The sequence below is a fragment of the Numenius arquata genome, chromosome 11 (assembly GCF_964106895.1).
Source record: "Numenius arquata chromosome 11, bNumArq3.hap1.1, whole genome shotgun sequence".
Classification (NCBI taxonomy): domain Eukaryota; kingdom Metazoa; phylum Chordata; class Aves; order Charadriiformes; family Scolopacidae; genus Numenius; species Numenius arquata.
In genome coordinates, this window is record NC_133586.1 from 8,078,276 (window position 1) to 8,093,989 (window position 15,714).

A 15,714-nucleotide genomic window follows, 5' to 3' on the forward strand; every position below is an offset into this window, starting at 1 on the left:
GCTGTGGAAATACTGTGAAGGAAAGGTGGGAAGATCAGAATGTCAAACAAATAGCAAGTCAGCACAGTGTAAAGAAGGAGGAAACCTCCCTGCAGTAGACATGGAGAATTCATAGTCTAAATAATTGTTCTGCTGGAGAACTTGGCCACGAGTTTTTCTGTTTGCTAAATCCCCAGTTCTCCTGTGAGGAGGTTGTTCGGGACTCTTTCTCCAGCAGACCAGAGGGAGAAGATATTTCATCTTTCCATTCACTCCATTCCTTGAACAGTGTTGCCTGTAACATACGTATCTTTAACCAGGGAAAGAATCCATATGAATGATTAAAACAATAACCACTTGTTTGTTTTGTACCCAAGAAGTTTGCTCAGCCCCAGCTCAGGCAAAACGGCTCAGCAAAAGTTTTGTGAGAGGATCCAAGACAAGCTAGGCCTTGTTTCCTCACTGTGTGGCCAAAGTACCAGATGTAACAAGGACAGATGTTCAGAGCAATGTACACCTCTCCAAGGGTGAGAAGGGGGTAGAGGTTTCCATTAGCTTTCCTATTGTTATCATTCCTCTATATCAGCATCCATTGACCTCAACAACCCCTCCTTCTTTCTCATCCTTTTATCTCTCCCATCCTTTTATCTTCCGTCTCTAACTTCAGGCCCTCTCATCTTTCTTTCTAGAAATTCCTGCTAGCCTATTTTTTTTTCTTGCATCTTCAGCCTTTTCTGCTTGGTTAATCCTCTTGAAATCTTTTGGCCCAGATTGCCATCCCCATCCCCTTCACTTCATCTGTTTTGCATGCTGTACCTGCTGCTTAGGCATCTCTGGGGCTTGAGAAAACCTGGCTTATTCTCTACTGTCCTAGTTGTCTAAATAGCCTGTTCCCCAGCGTGTGTCTGCATATTTTCATTCACGGGGGTTGAAAGGACAGTATCTTTCAGAGCTGGCCCAAGCTAAAATTAAGGCTGCAAACACCAGGCACCAAATGTTTCATTCAGCTCTCTGGTTTATCCTCTAGAGCTTCCAAATGGTTTCTATTAGTATTCCGAGGGAGAGCTCACTGATGGAATTAGTGAGAAACCAGACTGTCAATTTATTTATACCCAGCCTTAGGGCATAACCATTGTGCATGTGTAAAGCTATTGAGATGCGGAGAATATTCTGTAAGTGTGTATGTATATGTATTGACTGGAAGTGAGTTTTCAGGGAAAAGCTGTTGCCCCAAGGACTGAGCAGTGACCAGAAGTGGGAGAGGCTGGAGTAGCCATGCTGCATGCCAAAGGTCCCTTTCCTCTGAGCACAGGAAACAGATGATCCCTCTGAAATCTTTTGTCTACTTGTGTTTATTAGTATCTCCTAACTCTAATTTTACTGTAGCTCTAGTTACCCTTGGGAAGAAATTTCAAATTTAACTTCTGGAGTCCTTCCACCTTCTTCAACAATATCTGCATTATGAAACTCTTGCTGCCTTTGGCTGCAGGAGTGTTTCAAGCATATGAGTAATGAATAACAAAGTTTTTCCATTGCATTGTCATTTAGCCTCTGAAGCGTTTTGAGGGCAAGTTGAGAGATATTAGAAACATTTAGATGTGGATATTTATTTGATGGATCAAATAAATGTTGAGTGTTGAGTATGAATTAACTTTTTCCAGTATGACTTGATCAATTTTTTTTTAGGAAGATTTGTATTGACAACGTCCTGGCCAAATGATAAGTCAAGGAATAGCTTTTATTCCTGCTTCCCTGTTTCCAATTACTATGACAGTGTCAATTAAGAGATGCAGGTGAGCATCCTACTGCCCCAGCTGTTATGCTAGCAACATTCTTGGCAGAAAAGGCAAGAAATTAATCGATATAATTATACTAAGAGTTAATAGACTAGGTGTCTATTTCAGTCATCTGGCCATGTTGCCTACCTCTGGAATTTGTTTCTTCCCATGAAAAATAAATATATCCAAAAGTTGGACTGTTATTAGGTGTCACCTCCTCCCATGCTGTCTGTCGCCATATGAAAATGTCAAAAGAGACTAGGAAAAGTTGTTTAGCTCCATTATTCTCTATAATAGCCAGGAAACAATTAACCTGTTATCACTGACGCACGGAAACAAACCTTACAACTCGCAGAGAGTTATAAAGAGAGTCTCTGAATCACACTTAACATGACGCTTGCAAAAGACTGTATGACAGGGCCCTTGGGACCAATGGACATGCTTGTACTGAGCAGTGGAGCGTGGTGCATCAAGCTGGTGCTGGTCCAGACTGGTACTTTCATGTAATAGAGAGCAGAAACTACGTGATGTGAGCTGGTCATCAAAGTAGCATAGCTTTGTTAGCATGTTTCTGATGCTGGACTAATTAGGACTGATAAGTTTGTCTGTACCTTTCTGGTGCAGAGATACTGTTTCCTGTTTCAGAATTTGCTTAGATACTGCTGGCTTGGAAGACTTTGCACTGTGCTTCACCACTCTCATAGTCATGTCCAAAGGAGGACGGAGCCATAAAGCGTTGTGCTGGAGAGAAAGATGGGGTCACTGAGAGTCCAGACTGGCAGGACACCGCAGGAGAGTTGCTCTCAGGCACAGCTTGCTCTGGTACAGCTGTGGCAAATAGACCGTGTACTGTCATTATGTGTAGAAGCCACACAGCTTCACTGCCATGTCCTTCCTACTAGTTTATTAAGCAAACCAAGGTGGACCACTTCTACTGGTCTTTTTTAATTTCTTGCATTTCATGTAGCATATATTCATTACTCTGAGTTGTAAGCACACTCTCAAGATTTTTACAATTGTGTGTGCTGCAGAGCTACAAGGGAAGTGCCTGGAGTCCAGCCTTCCCTTTCGGCGATGCAAGAGGGACCGATTATTCACCGCTACACCAGCTCCTGGCGTTGCTGGCAGGCACCATCAATAACATTAGTTTGATATGTCAGTTCTGTCAACAGCTTCAGTTTAATGGTAGTCATGCTATGCACCTCCAGCTCCACCCTCTGAGAGCTGTGGAGGGAGGAAGGAGAGGGAGAGAAGTATCTCAGCTAAAAAAATAAAAGTCTGCCTGTGTTTGAAGCAAATAAAGTGTGTTAACAAGTAATCCTCTAGCTGAGGTTCCCAGCTGTTACTCCTGAGCTGTCTGGTATCAAAGCAATATGGGTCCATTGTACAGCAGCTAACTTCATTGCATGAGCAATTACTGTCTGAGGCTTCTGAGGTATATTATAGTTTTATTATTATTATTTCTCTGCTCATAGTTTCTTAAGGCCTCTTCATATCCTGAATAAAGCCCTTGGGAATCATAAAGCCACAGGCAGAGTTTTAGCACAGTCACTATTCGCATCTCCTAGATTGATAGGTATTTAGTATGTTGCCTTGATCTTGGAAGCAGGACCCTGAGATACACCCCAGGGAGAGCCACGAGATGTTCTTTGTATTTTTTGCCCCTGAGAAAATAATTCTTTTGCTGTGGAAATGACATATTTTTGCTCAGAAATGTCACCACTTCTGCCTGCCGATTGTAACTCTGCCACACTAAAATATCTTAAGTCTTTTAAAGTAAAATAATAAAACATTTAGAAATCTATGCAGAGCTGCTAAGTACTCTCATTGTTTTGCATTAATGATCCTTGGTTCCCATAAGCCTCTGCCTCTGTTTTCTTACTGTTATTAATTATTGTTATAGTTCATTGTACCTGGATCTTGCTTGGCAAAGCTTGCAGTGGAGGTGAATAGAATGAGGAGAAGAAATGGTGGCAGAGATTTGCCCACTGTGATAAAAATACTTAAGAGACTGTTCTGAGAGCAGAAGTCGGATCACCAGAGACCCTAGACCCTGCCTAGCACTGGAGCTGTGTTTTCTCAGATTGTTTATGTGCTCTTTTGGGCAGGTCCTGTGCTGATCTAGTCTGACCACTCAGTATATGTTTGAGCTCTGTAATATTTTGTGTTGTTTGTGTTCACCATCCTAATTACAGATTCAAGCTTCGCTCACCAGATTTCAGAAGGGAAGCAAAATTACAACATCTTTACTATAGGAAAATGTATTTTTTTTTTAATCAGATAGATTTGATACAAGTCAGATTTGTATGCCAGATGATATTTGCATATGCTGGATCTGCTAGAGATGAAGTGATGATTTTCACCCTGAGTAGTTTGTGTTCTCTAACAAAAATGCACAAAAAAATGCTTCTCAGGAGAGCTCCAGAAGTTTATGTAAGAAATCTCTTCTTTCTTCCAGCCACCTGCATGTTTTTGGCTCTGAAATAATCTCTCAGCTCTACAGACCCAAGGATCCCAAAGCACTTTTCAAACGCAACAACTTTATACAGAAAAAAAAAAAAAAAAAATCAACATGAGATCAGAGCTCCGCCTCCTGTAATAGATTAAGGGAACATGTATGGGCTTCATTACCTAGCAGGTGTCCCCTAACAAATATCCAGTAGAGAGTCAAGCACAGGCCGTGCTGGCCTGGAGCTTGCACTGTGCCCGTGGCTCGTGCCAGGGCTGTGACTGTGGACTCCTGGGAGTTGCCAAGGAAACAGTCGTGGAAATGGAGCTGAGCTCTTGTCAGAAGGTTGGCTGCAGAGATGTTTTGTGTTGCAAAAGTGCATAGGGCTGATATTGGCAGAGGCGACAATTGATTCAACCCCTGATGTGACAGCATTAAGGAGGAAATGTGATGCAGTCACTAAATGCCAAAGATGAGGGGGTTTGCATTTCTTAGTTTCTTTTTAGTGAATCTGAGCTTTGTGGATCTCCCACCCTCTCACTGCTTGCATGAAATTGCCATCGATTACATTGACTTACTCCTATGCAGGCCCTTGGCATGTTTCTTCTTTGCCAGATCTTTATTTTATTTTTTTTTAATTAGGGAAAAAACAAACCCAGACCATTCATAACCAGGGTTCTTCCAATCAAGGATCCACAGCTTGGAGGAGTTCTCCCTTGAAAGATGATGTTGATAATCCGAACCCTGTTTGTCCTTCTCTGCTTGTCTCTGCTGGAGAGACATCAGCTTTTAATAGACTAAGAAATTCCTTAGAGTTGTTTGTTATTTTGCAATTACTTTGCAATTGATTTTCTTAAAAAACAATTCATAACTTGTTAAAGATCTCTTCCCCTCTCTCCCCCACTGGTTTCCTTTTCTGTCTTTGCTACTGCCCAGTGTTTATAATCATAGGACCTGTTTTTTTCCCATTGCTTAGGGAGATGATTTGTCTACAGAGAGAAAGAAAAAATGAGTCCTAATGATTTGTAAAAGTGGATTTACTGGGGTCTGAGTCTAATTCTTACAGTGACTTCTGCAAATGTGGTCGAGGCAGATAAACTGCCTTTGTTTCTCCATTTGTCAAATAGAGGCTATTTTAGAATAGCTTCTCTAGACCAAGTGTTGTCAATTTACAAATGATTCTGTAGGGAAAATTTCCATATGTACTGAACATGAACAAACTCCTTGCTCAGAATGGAAGGAGGAACGTTAAGAGTTGTCCTTCTGCAAAACAAGCCTGACGCTTTCCATGCCCTTGTGAAATGGGCCCTCAGCACTGAGACTTTCCACCTCTCTCCGGCAGGGTCTGCAGCTGGGAACTCAGGAGCTGGAGGAGATGGGAAGCAAGTTTTGCCTTGGTTTGCTCATTCTGCACCTCAAATCTCTGCCTTGCAGCAAGAAGGTGATGGCTCAGGCAGCTCTCCTGCTAGATCTGGAGGAGGAGATCACAGACCGGGCGCAAAGGTCAGTGGTAGCATTCAGAGGGTTCTCCTGTGGTAATCAAGTTGGTGGGGGATGTATTTTGGGTTTAAATCTGCAGAAATGGACTCTCCTTATGGCTGAGATTTGCATCTTGGGAACTGGAGCATATTGAGAGTAATCAGACATGAAGATACGTTTGAATCCCAAAGAAACTACTAAAACAGTGGTTCCTTGCCCTGCAGTTGTCCAAGTGGGTAAAAAAGAAGAAGGAAAAGAACTTGTTTTCTATTTTCCAGTGAATTCCCATTTTTCTCTCAAAGCTGGTTACTGGAGCATAGGGATGATATTGCCCCAGAAAAAAATGAATCAGCAGGAAACATTTTTTGGTCCACTGGAGTGTCAGGTGGTGGTCTGTCCGCCTCATGGAGAGGATGTCTTACAAGGAAGACATTCTCTCCGAGCTGCAGGGCAGGGAACAAATATTGCAGATGAGAGAAGGACTTTGATGGTGTGATTTAGAAGCCATCAGCCTGATTCTGCAAGGAATCTCATAGAGATTCCTCTTTTCCTCACTGAATTGAGCCCTGCAGACATTTTGAGCATAGGTTTGTGACTTTTTGGTGTGTAGAATGAAGTCATGATCCTCCTAATTATTTAAAAAATATTTTTCCAAATTGTGAAATTAATTTCTTCCCTTCCTACATTCAATGGAATGTATTTAAGTGAAATTACCCTATTATAAATAAATGGGGAATTTGGCCTGGATAAGTGTCAGGCTATGGGATTCTTCATCTTGAATTTGTGATGAAGCAGAAATACATCTATCCTTTCTAGACCACCATCACTTGTTAGTGCTATGTGCAAGCACATATGCTTGCAATAATGTTTTTCCAAGAGAAATGGAGAAAGAAAACTTAGTGATGTGATATGATTTGAAGCTCCCCAATGGGTTTGTCATCAAAGAGCTCTCTCAGCTTCATCAATGAAAAGCAAGTTTTTCAGTTACGGAAATGCCACCATAATTTATAGCAGGCTTCCAGTCTTCCCCCTGCAGGAATACTTAACAGACATTACCACCACCTGTTCCTCATGCCGAAAACCAGTCTTACAAGCTTGTTTGCAGTTTTTAATGTTTATGAGGGACAATGAAAAAAGAGGGCTAAAACGCAGAGACATTCCTTTGGATTAGCTGTGCTCACTTGTACATGTGAACATACAAATGAAGCAATTAACGCATATGCTAAACACCATCCGTGTTGTGGACAGCCACCCTACAAATCATTGTATATCATTAGAGGGAACTACTGAAGCCTGTTCCATGGATGGATTTGAGATATAAATCAAACTCTCACTTTTGAACTAGAGCTAGAAGAGCCTTTGCATGAAAATAACTTCTCAGATGGGAAGAAAAACATTGAACTCTGATTGGCCTCAGACACTGAAAAAAAGCCATCAGGTCACGTGAACTCAGTGAGTGTTTCCCATGATCTTTATAGTCTTCTGTTACTGTTTTCTTTAGTTGATTTTATACTAAGGGGATTCATTCCTCTTTCCCAATATAGTGTGGTAGTTGATCAGTACCCAAATAATAGTAAGAAGCTCTTTAATTACAAATATTTTTAAAGAAGGTGACAAAAACCCCCACAACTTTCTCACTTCGTAAGACTCTCACGTTGTTCAAAATGGTAGCTGAAAGCAAAGTCTTCTGTCCCTTCAAGTTTGCCCAGCATTAGTGAGTACCTCTGTGGCATCCAGGGATGTAATGTCACTGCTAAAAGGCAACATGACAGTTACTCATTCATTTTCAATCCACTGGGTATAATTGCAGGTTTGTGGAATTTTGGTAGCTTAAGTGCAATTTGTTATAATTTCCAGATCACGTAAAGAGCTGAAATGTTTATGCCACCTAGATATGTCATATTGCAGAAGGTTGGGGGAAGGGAGACGCAGGGACCAAAGGCTTTGCTGGCATATTCTTTTTAAAAAATAAATAATTCATGGAAAATGATTGTGCAGTATATTGATTCCGATTCTGAAAATTAATACTTTGCTCCTGAGTTTCTGTGAGTCTAGCCAAGAGAACTGTGTGATTTGATTTTAGTGGGAATAGGAGCCCTACTGGAACCAATGGAAGAATGCAGAATACATATAGCACACTGGTACGGGCAAGAGGGCAGCTATTTCTGTCTCTCTCTCTCAACTCACAGACTTTGAATAAAAAACCAAAATGATTCTCCATCAAAACCTTTCTCTCAAGGAAGCTGAGGGGGGTACAGCTCAATCTAATCTTACTCTGTAAAGGTTAAGCCTAATCTAGCTCTTTTAGGCAGCACAAGGAGGTCACCAGAGCCTTGCAGGTTACTGGTGGTATATCATTGCATCAATGAAAACTATACTCTGCTTCTTCCTAGACTAGACCCATCTTTATGGGTTTCAGGAGAATGAAACGTTTGTAGTTTAAAACTAGCTCTGTTGTCTTCTGTGGTTACCGCAAAAATGCACAGCATCCTTGAATACTTCCTATACTCTCTGCTTCTGAAAGCATAAGTAGATGTGAATGAAAATACCCAGATCTTGTATACCTTTGCCAAAGCAGAGTCAGACTTGGTGACCTTTCAGGTGCAACAGAGGAAAAGTCTGGGGAATTGCCTTGTGTAATTTTTTTCTTATATTCTTTACATTGTGAACAGTGATGGCTTTAAACAGCTTGTAGGCTGTCCTTATTCCTAAACTCTGCACTGTCATGTTCCCAGGAAAAGATATGTATGATAGATATCTAAGTGGGAAGCAATGGCTCTGACTGTAGCTAAGGTTTTCTGGCAAAGGAAAGGGGATCCTGAAGACTGTCTAGAAAAAGGTACAAATATGGGGTGATTCTTATCAGAGCAGTATTCACCAATATCAAAAGGATTAGTATTGCTCGACCTTGATGAAACAGCAAACTTTATTTAGTTGTTAGGGTTTTGTTTTGTGAAAGCAAGCTGAAATGAAGCTGTGAGCAGTGTGATGGATTGCACAGTGCTTATGTTAAATATGTCTGTCTTGATCTAATGTGTTTCCTAAATATGCGTTTCTGAGTGCCTATCTCTGTAATACTCTGGGTGACAGGTCAAGCCATGGAACAAGAGGTTAATCCAGCACTGGATAGAGCTGACTCCCAGATGAAATGTCTTGTTGCGAAGGTACATAGATAAAAAGCTGTGGAGCCAGAGGTCTCTTCTGTTGTGAAATCCCTGCGGTTCATGTCCTGCGTTTGTCTCTCTTTGCCCTGGTGTCTGGTGTGCGTGGCATTGACTTGGCATCTCAGCATCTCCCTCCGACAGCAAACATTTTCACCTGTCAAGGTTTATAACTCTATGTGTCTTTTAATTTTCCTCTTCAGGCTGTCTCTGTTCTGGGTACTTTGCAGCCTTATTCTTTCACCACTGCTGTGAAGGGGATGAAGGAGCAGGCTGGACCCTGCCTGCTTCCCTGGAATAAACTATTTGCTGTGCACTTTATATAGCTCTGTCAGAATCAGTGGTTAGCAAATTGGAGCAAGGTAATAGCTGTCAGGGAAGTGACTGGTCTAATGGAGGCATCCTGTGTGAATGGGGGATTTCTCACACCAGATCGGGTCCGTTGTGTTCAGGGTACTGTCTTCAGCAAGTCAAAGAAAGAAACCTTCAGTAGACCAAACTGAATATGGTTTGGTACACAGGCAAGAATTTCTTCCTGTTCCCAGTCTACACTCTATCTTTCCTCTAAAGTGTGAACTGTAAATGGAGTTATTTACAAGCGTGAGTGGGGTAACTGTTGGAATAAGTTCCTGGCAGAGGTAGAGTAGCTAAGTAGTTGCGTCTGAGGATAAGTAAAGGAGGCTGAACTTCCATCAGTGGGGCTATACTGCTAGCAGGACAGTATTTTCCTGTAACCAGGAAATCCTTGGGGACATTGTGAAATTGGCCTAACAGCTCTGTGTCACTGGTCCTCAACATGTCTATATGACAGCTCTCTTGTGGACATGCCAAAAGGTGGAGAAAGTATAAGATGCAGCACACACATAAGATACATTAGAGCTACAATGCATGATGGCAAGGAAGATGGGTTAAATTGCTCCAGGTATTAGTGCATGTCTTAATTAGCAACCTGTGCTCCTGGGATATTTCATATTCACTCTCACACTTGTTCAACCGTTATCACCCTCACGTTGTACAAGACATACATAAGGATCTAGTTGTTTGTAGCTTTTTTTTTTTTTTCACCTAAATAGTGATATTTAGGTGTTTTTCTGCATCAGCTAGCCTTTTCCCCCAGCATTCAATAGGGTTGGTCTTATAGAGCACTCTGACATGGTCAAAAGCCAAATATGTGGAGAATTTTCTGGGCTTTGCAGCCACCTTCAAAAAAATGAAGCAGTGTGTCAGGTGCTCATACAGGCACTTTATTTTGCCCTTTCCCAAACTTGGCCTCGCAAGCATGCTATTGCCGTGCCCCAGGAAGAATCTCTAATTTTGTGTTTCCAGCCTCCCACCGTGCCTTGCAGTCAATTCTGGCATTCAGAAGCTCTCCGCTGGGAAAATGAAATGCCAGCTTCTACTTCGGACATCATGTTTTTTGATAATAGGTTTCATGCCTCATTTGCTGTAAAAACAAATTTTAAGTCAACGCTGTCCAGGTAACTCCACATTTGTCATGACATCAAAGGAGGATGCAAAGTGGCTGTTTGTTCACTTAAAGCAGGTCTGAGAGAGAGAAAGCAAGAGCAACCCCCCACTATAGGTACCCTCCCCGTCTTCCTCATGGTTTGAACTGATGGCACATTCCTTCATTTTCTTTTTCTCTGCCCTCCAGGTTGTGCTACGAAATGTTTTGCATACGCTGCAGCAATTGTAGCCATTTGTTCATGAGACACATCTTATATGTTGAGACAGGCTCTTGCAAAGTCATTATGTATTTTCTGCTGACTCAGATATTATTCACCTCCTGTATTTATTCATCATTTCTTACCTTTCTTGAGCAGAGCCAAATCTCTCTCCACCCCGGAAGGTAAATATGTCTAGCTCTGCTATTAATCAAAAGCAGAAGGCTTAATCATTGCTCTGGTCCTTTGTCCAGATGTAATCTTTTCATCTTCCTTACACTGAGCAGAGTTGGATTGGTCAGTGTATGGATGGCAAATCCAAGAATTGACAAGAAGGATTTGCAGATCATTTGGAACTGTGCTTGCTCCTCTTCTGTGCTGCATTGATGCAGTGTCATGATCTTGGATAGTATTGAACTGTTGGATTTTCCATCTTTTCACTATAATGCACCTTCCCCTGATTGTGGCTGTGCAAGCAATTCCACTCATCTTCTTTTAAGCTATGTGGCCAAAATGTGATTCAGATTAAACAAAAGTGAATTTGAGGAGATGAAGTAGACAAAGAGTAAAGTTCAAGCAACAAAATAATGCAGATGGAGCAAAGTGTGTTCACTTCATTTGGGACATCTTTGCTGCATCTTTAAATAGCAAAACGTAGCATTTTACTTGTGTGCAGTGATGGGAAACGGCTCCCTTGCCTGGTGGTTTGGGTCTTCCTACAGTTACAGGTGAACGTGGGTGTCGTTCCTTGACGTTATATTTGTTTTGATTATACAGACTGGAACAAATTTCAGCTAAAGGGTTTGAGTGCAAGACAGTGCTTCAACCGACAAAATACCCCATCGCCTCCTCGAAGTCGGGGTGCACCAGCAGTCAGGGCATCCAGTCCCCTGAGGCAGACTGGATAGTTGGACTCTGGGGAGTCCTCTGACACATGGATGAAGATGAAAGGGCTTTTTCATCATGTAGTGAATCTAACCCCATGGGAAAAAAATAGCAAGAATTATTTGACAGTTTTGATTCAGATTTCTACTTGATCGAAGCTTCATTTTTCTCTAAGTAAAGATTTGGTGCGTTTTTAACCTTGATCATCTGTAAACATTAAATACCTTGTGGCAGCTCTCAGAAGAGGAGGCTGTTTATTGATTCTGGTTTTTAGCTTAGTCACAGATTTTATTGCTGGTAAAGGAATTTGAAATTTCTACTGTGTTATGAGTATCTCTGGATGTGGTATTTCTGTATTTGGATGCTGGAGAAAAAAGTGCTGTGGAAATGCATTTATTTAAGTAAGCCAAACTACCGTGTCACTTTGGCGGTGCAGAACATGAGGCAAAAGGTGTTTCTACTGTATTTCGAAAAACACTGGTGAGAGCACAGTCTAACATTAATGCAATGTGACAGGTATGAGAGCAGCTGTAGCTGGTCTTTGGAGTGGTCTCATGTTGCTGTAACCATTTAGAATCAGTTCAGGAAATGCCCGAATTCCTGAATGTCTTGTAACACTCTCCTGTGATCTTTCACACTGATGTTGCAAAAGAGTGGTATCTTTTGGCTTCTCAGGGTCAGACCTAAAGAATTGCTGCCTCTGCTGTTGAGAGGAAAAACCCTCAGATTTTGAGTTTGGATCTATTACAGGCTTTAGATTTTATTGTCATTTTATGCCTTGATAAACATGTTTTCTAAATAAGAACGTGAACCTTCTCCCATCCCTTGATCCTTCTTATCCTGCACTCTTCAGCATCTCTCCTTTGTTATTGTGAGAATACAAGCCCAGTGAATTCTTTGGAGGTTCAGCCAAGCAATACAGCCTATAATGAATATATTTGGTATTCAGAAGGCTTTCATGTAGCTTTTCACAGGTGAGCCACTGTAATTCAGCAACTTTTCATTAACACTTTCTAGAGCTGTCCCTATTTTCCTCCTATTGATTTTTATTATTATTATTATGAAATACCTTGGGAGCTGCACAGCTTCTGTTGATTGTTATCAAATGCCAGCCCCAGCTATGCCAGGCTGGGTACAATTATTCACACTTATTTCAGAGGTAATTAATTTATCATTTAATAGCTAATAATAGCAATTTAAATAACAGCAGAAAGGAAGGAGAGGAAAAGAGCAAATGGAAGAGAAAAAGATCATAGAAGGAACTTCAAACATGCACAAAAGCACTGCTTGCTATCATATTTGTCTGAGGGTATTCAAATTACCGTACACGTACAGATCTGACTGGACTACAGATAATGAACTTGTATATATCCAGCAGAACAAATGGGCTCTGCATTGCCCTTTCTGTGAGGCATATTGCTATAGTACTGTCTGGTATGAGACATTTTCGTATTGATTAGGAGCATCTGTATTTCTGTGGTGCAGTCCTTTTCCCTTTAGATCTAACTTGAAATATGAAAGCCGGTAGGGCCCTTCACATGCTGGTATAGAAAAATAAAGCTGATTGCTCTCAGGGGTTCAGAAGTGATTCCCATTTATGAAGTGTCCCCAAAAGGAATGTGTTATTAGGGATGTACACTTTCCTCTGAGGTGGCCTTTATGTAGACCAGGATAGTGCTGACACTGGAACAGAACAGATGGGTTATTTTCTCAGAGGGCACAAAGGATGATGGAAGAATCAGTCTATTTAGACTGTTGGTCATCTTGAATGCAGGCAGGGGTGGGATTTCAGACTCATGTCACAGGTCTAGTGCTGAAGAGGCAGATTCAGAGGACTATATGTAGCCTTATATAGACTACATGTATACTGCAGCAGTGGCTGAAACATCATTGCATTAGATTTGGGGCTCTGGCGCAATAGGCAGGAGGAGATACCTTTGTCAGTGCAGCTCTGTTGATGATGTCTGTCCTTTGTTTTCAGCTGTTTAACAATATTAAGAGATATGGATGAACAAAGCTTTACTGTGGTGGGCATCCTTGTGCCTTTGAGCTGATGGGAAACATAGATAAATGATAAGGCTATTTAAAGGATCTTGGTGATTTAGTGTTTTCTTGTGGAACTTTTCCAAATGTTGTTCCCAGGGTCCCAAAAGAAATTCAGAGACTTGTGAAAAGCAGAGAATAGAAAATATTTAATACTGATACATGCTACAGTACCTTCCTTTGGGCAGGAGAAGCAATGGAATAAGTGAGTAGGATGGCAGTTAGCCAGAATGCGTTTCTCTAACCCTTTCAAAGAAAGCACATTTTGTGGACGTAGTGTACTTTGCCTTTGATGAGTTGCTCTCTTTATTGCAATTAATTAATCTGTCCACATCTCCCAACAGAGCCTCTTGAGGAACACACTCATGTAGATGAATATTAGACTGGTTGAGGCTCAAAACAGGTTTTGCTCTCCCATGTGTTGGAGAGTTAATCGTGGGATGTAGATCACAGGAACAAGAGACTTTTTGGTCTGGATTATCTGGATCAAATGTTTCATCATTTGGAGTTCTCCCCTCTTGGACCCAACATAAGGGCCCAGATGTCCAAGCATCACAGAATTTAGAAGAAAACTGTAATGAATGCCAGGGGTCTGTGAGACTGCATAGAGCAGAATGTCTCCCTACCCATCAGTAGCATCAGAGCCTCACAGTCCTGCACAGCAGGGATGGTGGCAGTGGTGCATGCATTGCCACTGTCTAAAGTAGATTTAGATGGGCAAAACATAGGGATAGTAGCTGAATCCCCTACAAAACCTCCAGTGGGATCTAGTTTTTCACCAGGTGAGAAGTTCTTATCTGTAGAAGTTACTCAGACAATAAGAACTAAGATGAGCCAAATGGTTTTGATATAATGATGCTTCTAGGCACATTTCCCCCCATCACTGTGTCCTTTCTCTGCAAAGGGAGCATAAGAACAGAGATTTCTGCTTTCGAGGCAAATAGCTTGTTGCAAGTCCGTTTGGTCTGGTGCCCAGCCTGCAAATGAGAGTCTGGCCAGGCCTCTTGTGCTGTGATGAGAGTGTACAACTGCTCTCTAGGAGCATATAGGAAAACTTAGCAAGACAAATGAGAGACTAAATAGTTAAAGGGATAGAGAAGGCAGAGAAATTCATAATTAAAGCTGTTGAGTTGCAGTAAAAGGAGTGCATAGCTTGGAAGGAAAGCGGGTGGGCGAGCAAAGTGTCATATTTGGAGGTAAAGTTGGCACTTGAACAGCATTTTAAAGTACTCCAAAGCCACCTCCACTGACATCTCAGCTGTATTGTATATTCTGTCAGAGGCTCTGGCTGCTCAGTGTATTGTGGCTGTGACTCACCCGCAGACCCTGCCGCTTCCTGCCAGGCTAGATATTGTAAAGAGAGACAGGGCAGAGGTATTGTGTGAGACATGAGATAAATATGTGCAGGTTGTTGTTTCAGGGCCCAGCACACGCATGTACCTGGTATGCATGAGTGCTTACGCACAGAGGTACAAATGTGAAAGCCAATCCCTGTAGCCTCTGACAATTCATTGCATTTTCTCAGAAACCATATGGATTTATTAGGATGTATAGGTTAAATGTGATGCTGGCAAAAAGAACTTGTGAGAGTTAGGCTGGAGCTGAGACTAGAAGTATGTGTGGGAAGATACACATGAAATTAATGCTTAGTGTTTTATTTTTTTCTGCAGAGCAGAAATGTACTCAAGCTTAAAATCCCAGATCCAATTCCCACAAATGTGGGGAAAGTTCACTTTCAAGTACAAGATGAAGATCCATCACTTTTGGGCCCTGGCCAGTCTGTAGCTCTTAGTAATACAGCCCAGAAAAGGGATCTCCTCTGGAGAAGAGCAGGACAGAACACTGCCACTTTCTCATCGCTGTCACAGTTCAACGTGAGAGGTGTGGGACTGGTTCTGTCCTGGCGCAGTGCAGATGGACCTGCGATGTGCTGGAAGGACTCTGTGCACGTGGCGGTCTTGGTAGAGAAGTGAGAAAGGGTGCTGCTAGCTGAGATGAATTGGCAGAACTCTATGGAAAGTTGTAACTCTGGAAGAATTGGGTTGGGATGGAATGGCCAAAACAAAGAAAAATCCCCGCCCCTGTTTGTTGTGAACTTTCCTTTCCTGAGGAAAGGTTATGGCTTCCTTCTGCCCTTATCTCAGTGGGTAGATACTGAGGGTTCAGGCAGATGCGATCTGGACCATGAGTGCTCAGTGAAGGTGACGTGCCAGGGCAAGGGCTGCTGTCAGAGCAGGAAGGAGCGGCAGACTCAGAACAGTGTAAGAGGGAAGAAG

The 15,714-nt window shown here is 41.9% G+C and overlaps 1 protein-coding gene across 1 annotated transcript in view; it reads left to right on the forward strand.

Moving 5' to 3' along the window:
* The window catches only part of AGBL1 (AGBL carboxypeptidase 1), a 274,834-nt gene that overhangs the window by 177,143 nt on the left and 81,977 nt on the right, over positions 1 to 15,714 (forward strand). Inside the window, exon 21 of the mRNA XM_074155673.1 lies at positions 5,549 to 5,709. Within this exon, the coding sequence (XP_074011774.1) occupies positions 5,549 to 5,709 (161 nt within the window). The remainder of the gene's footprint in view (positions 1 to 5,548; positions 5,710 to 15,714) is intronic.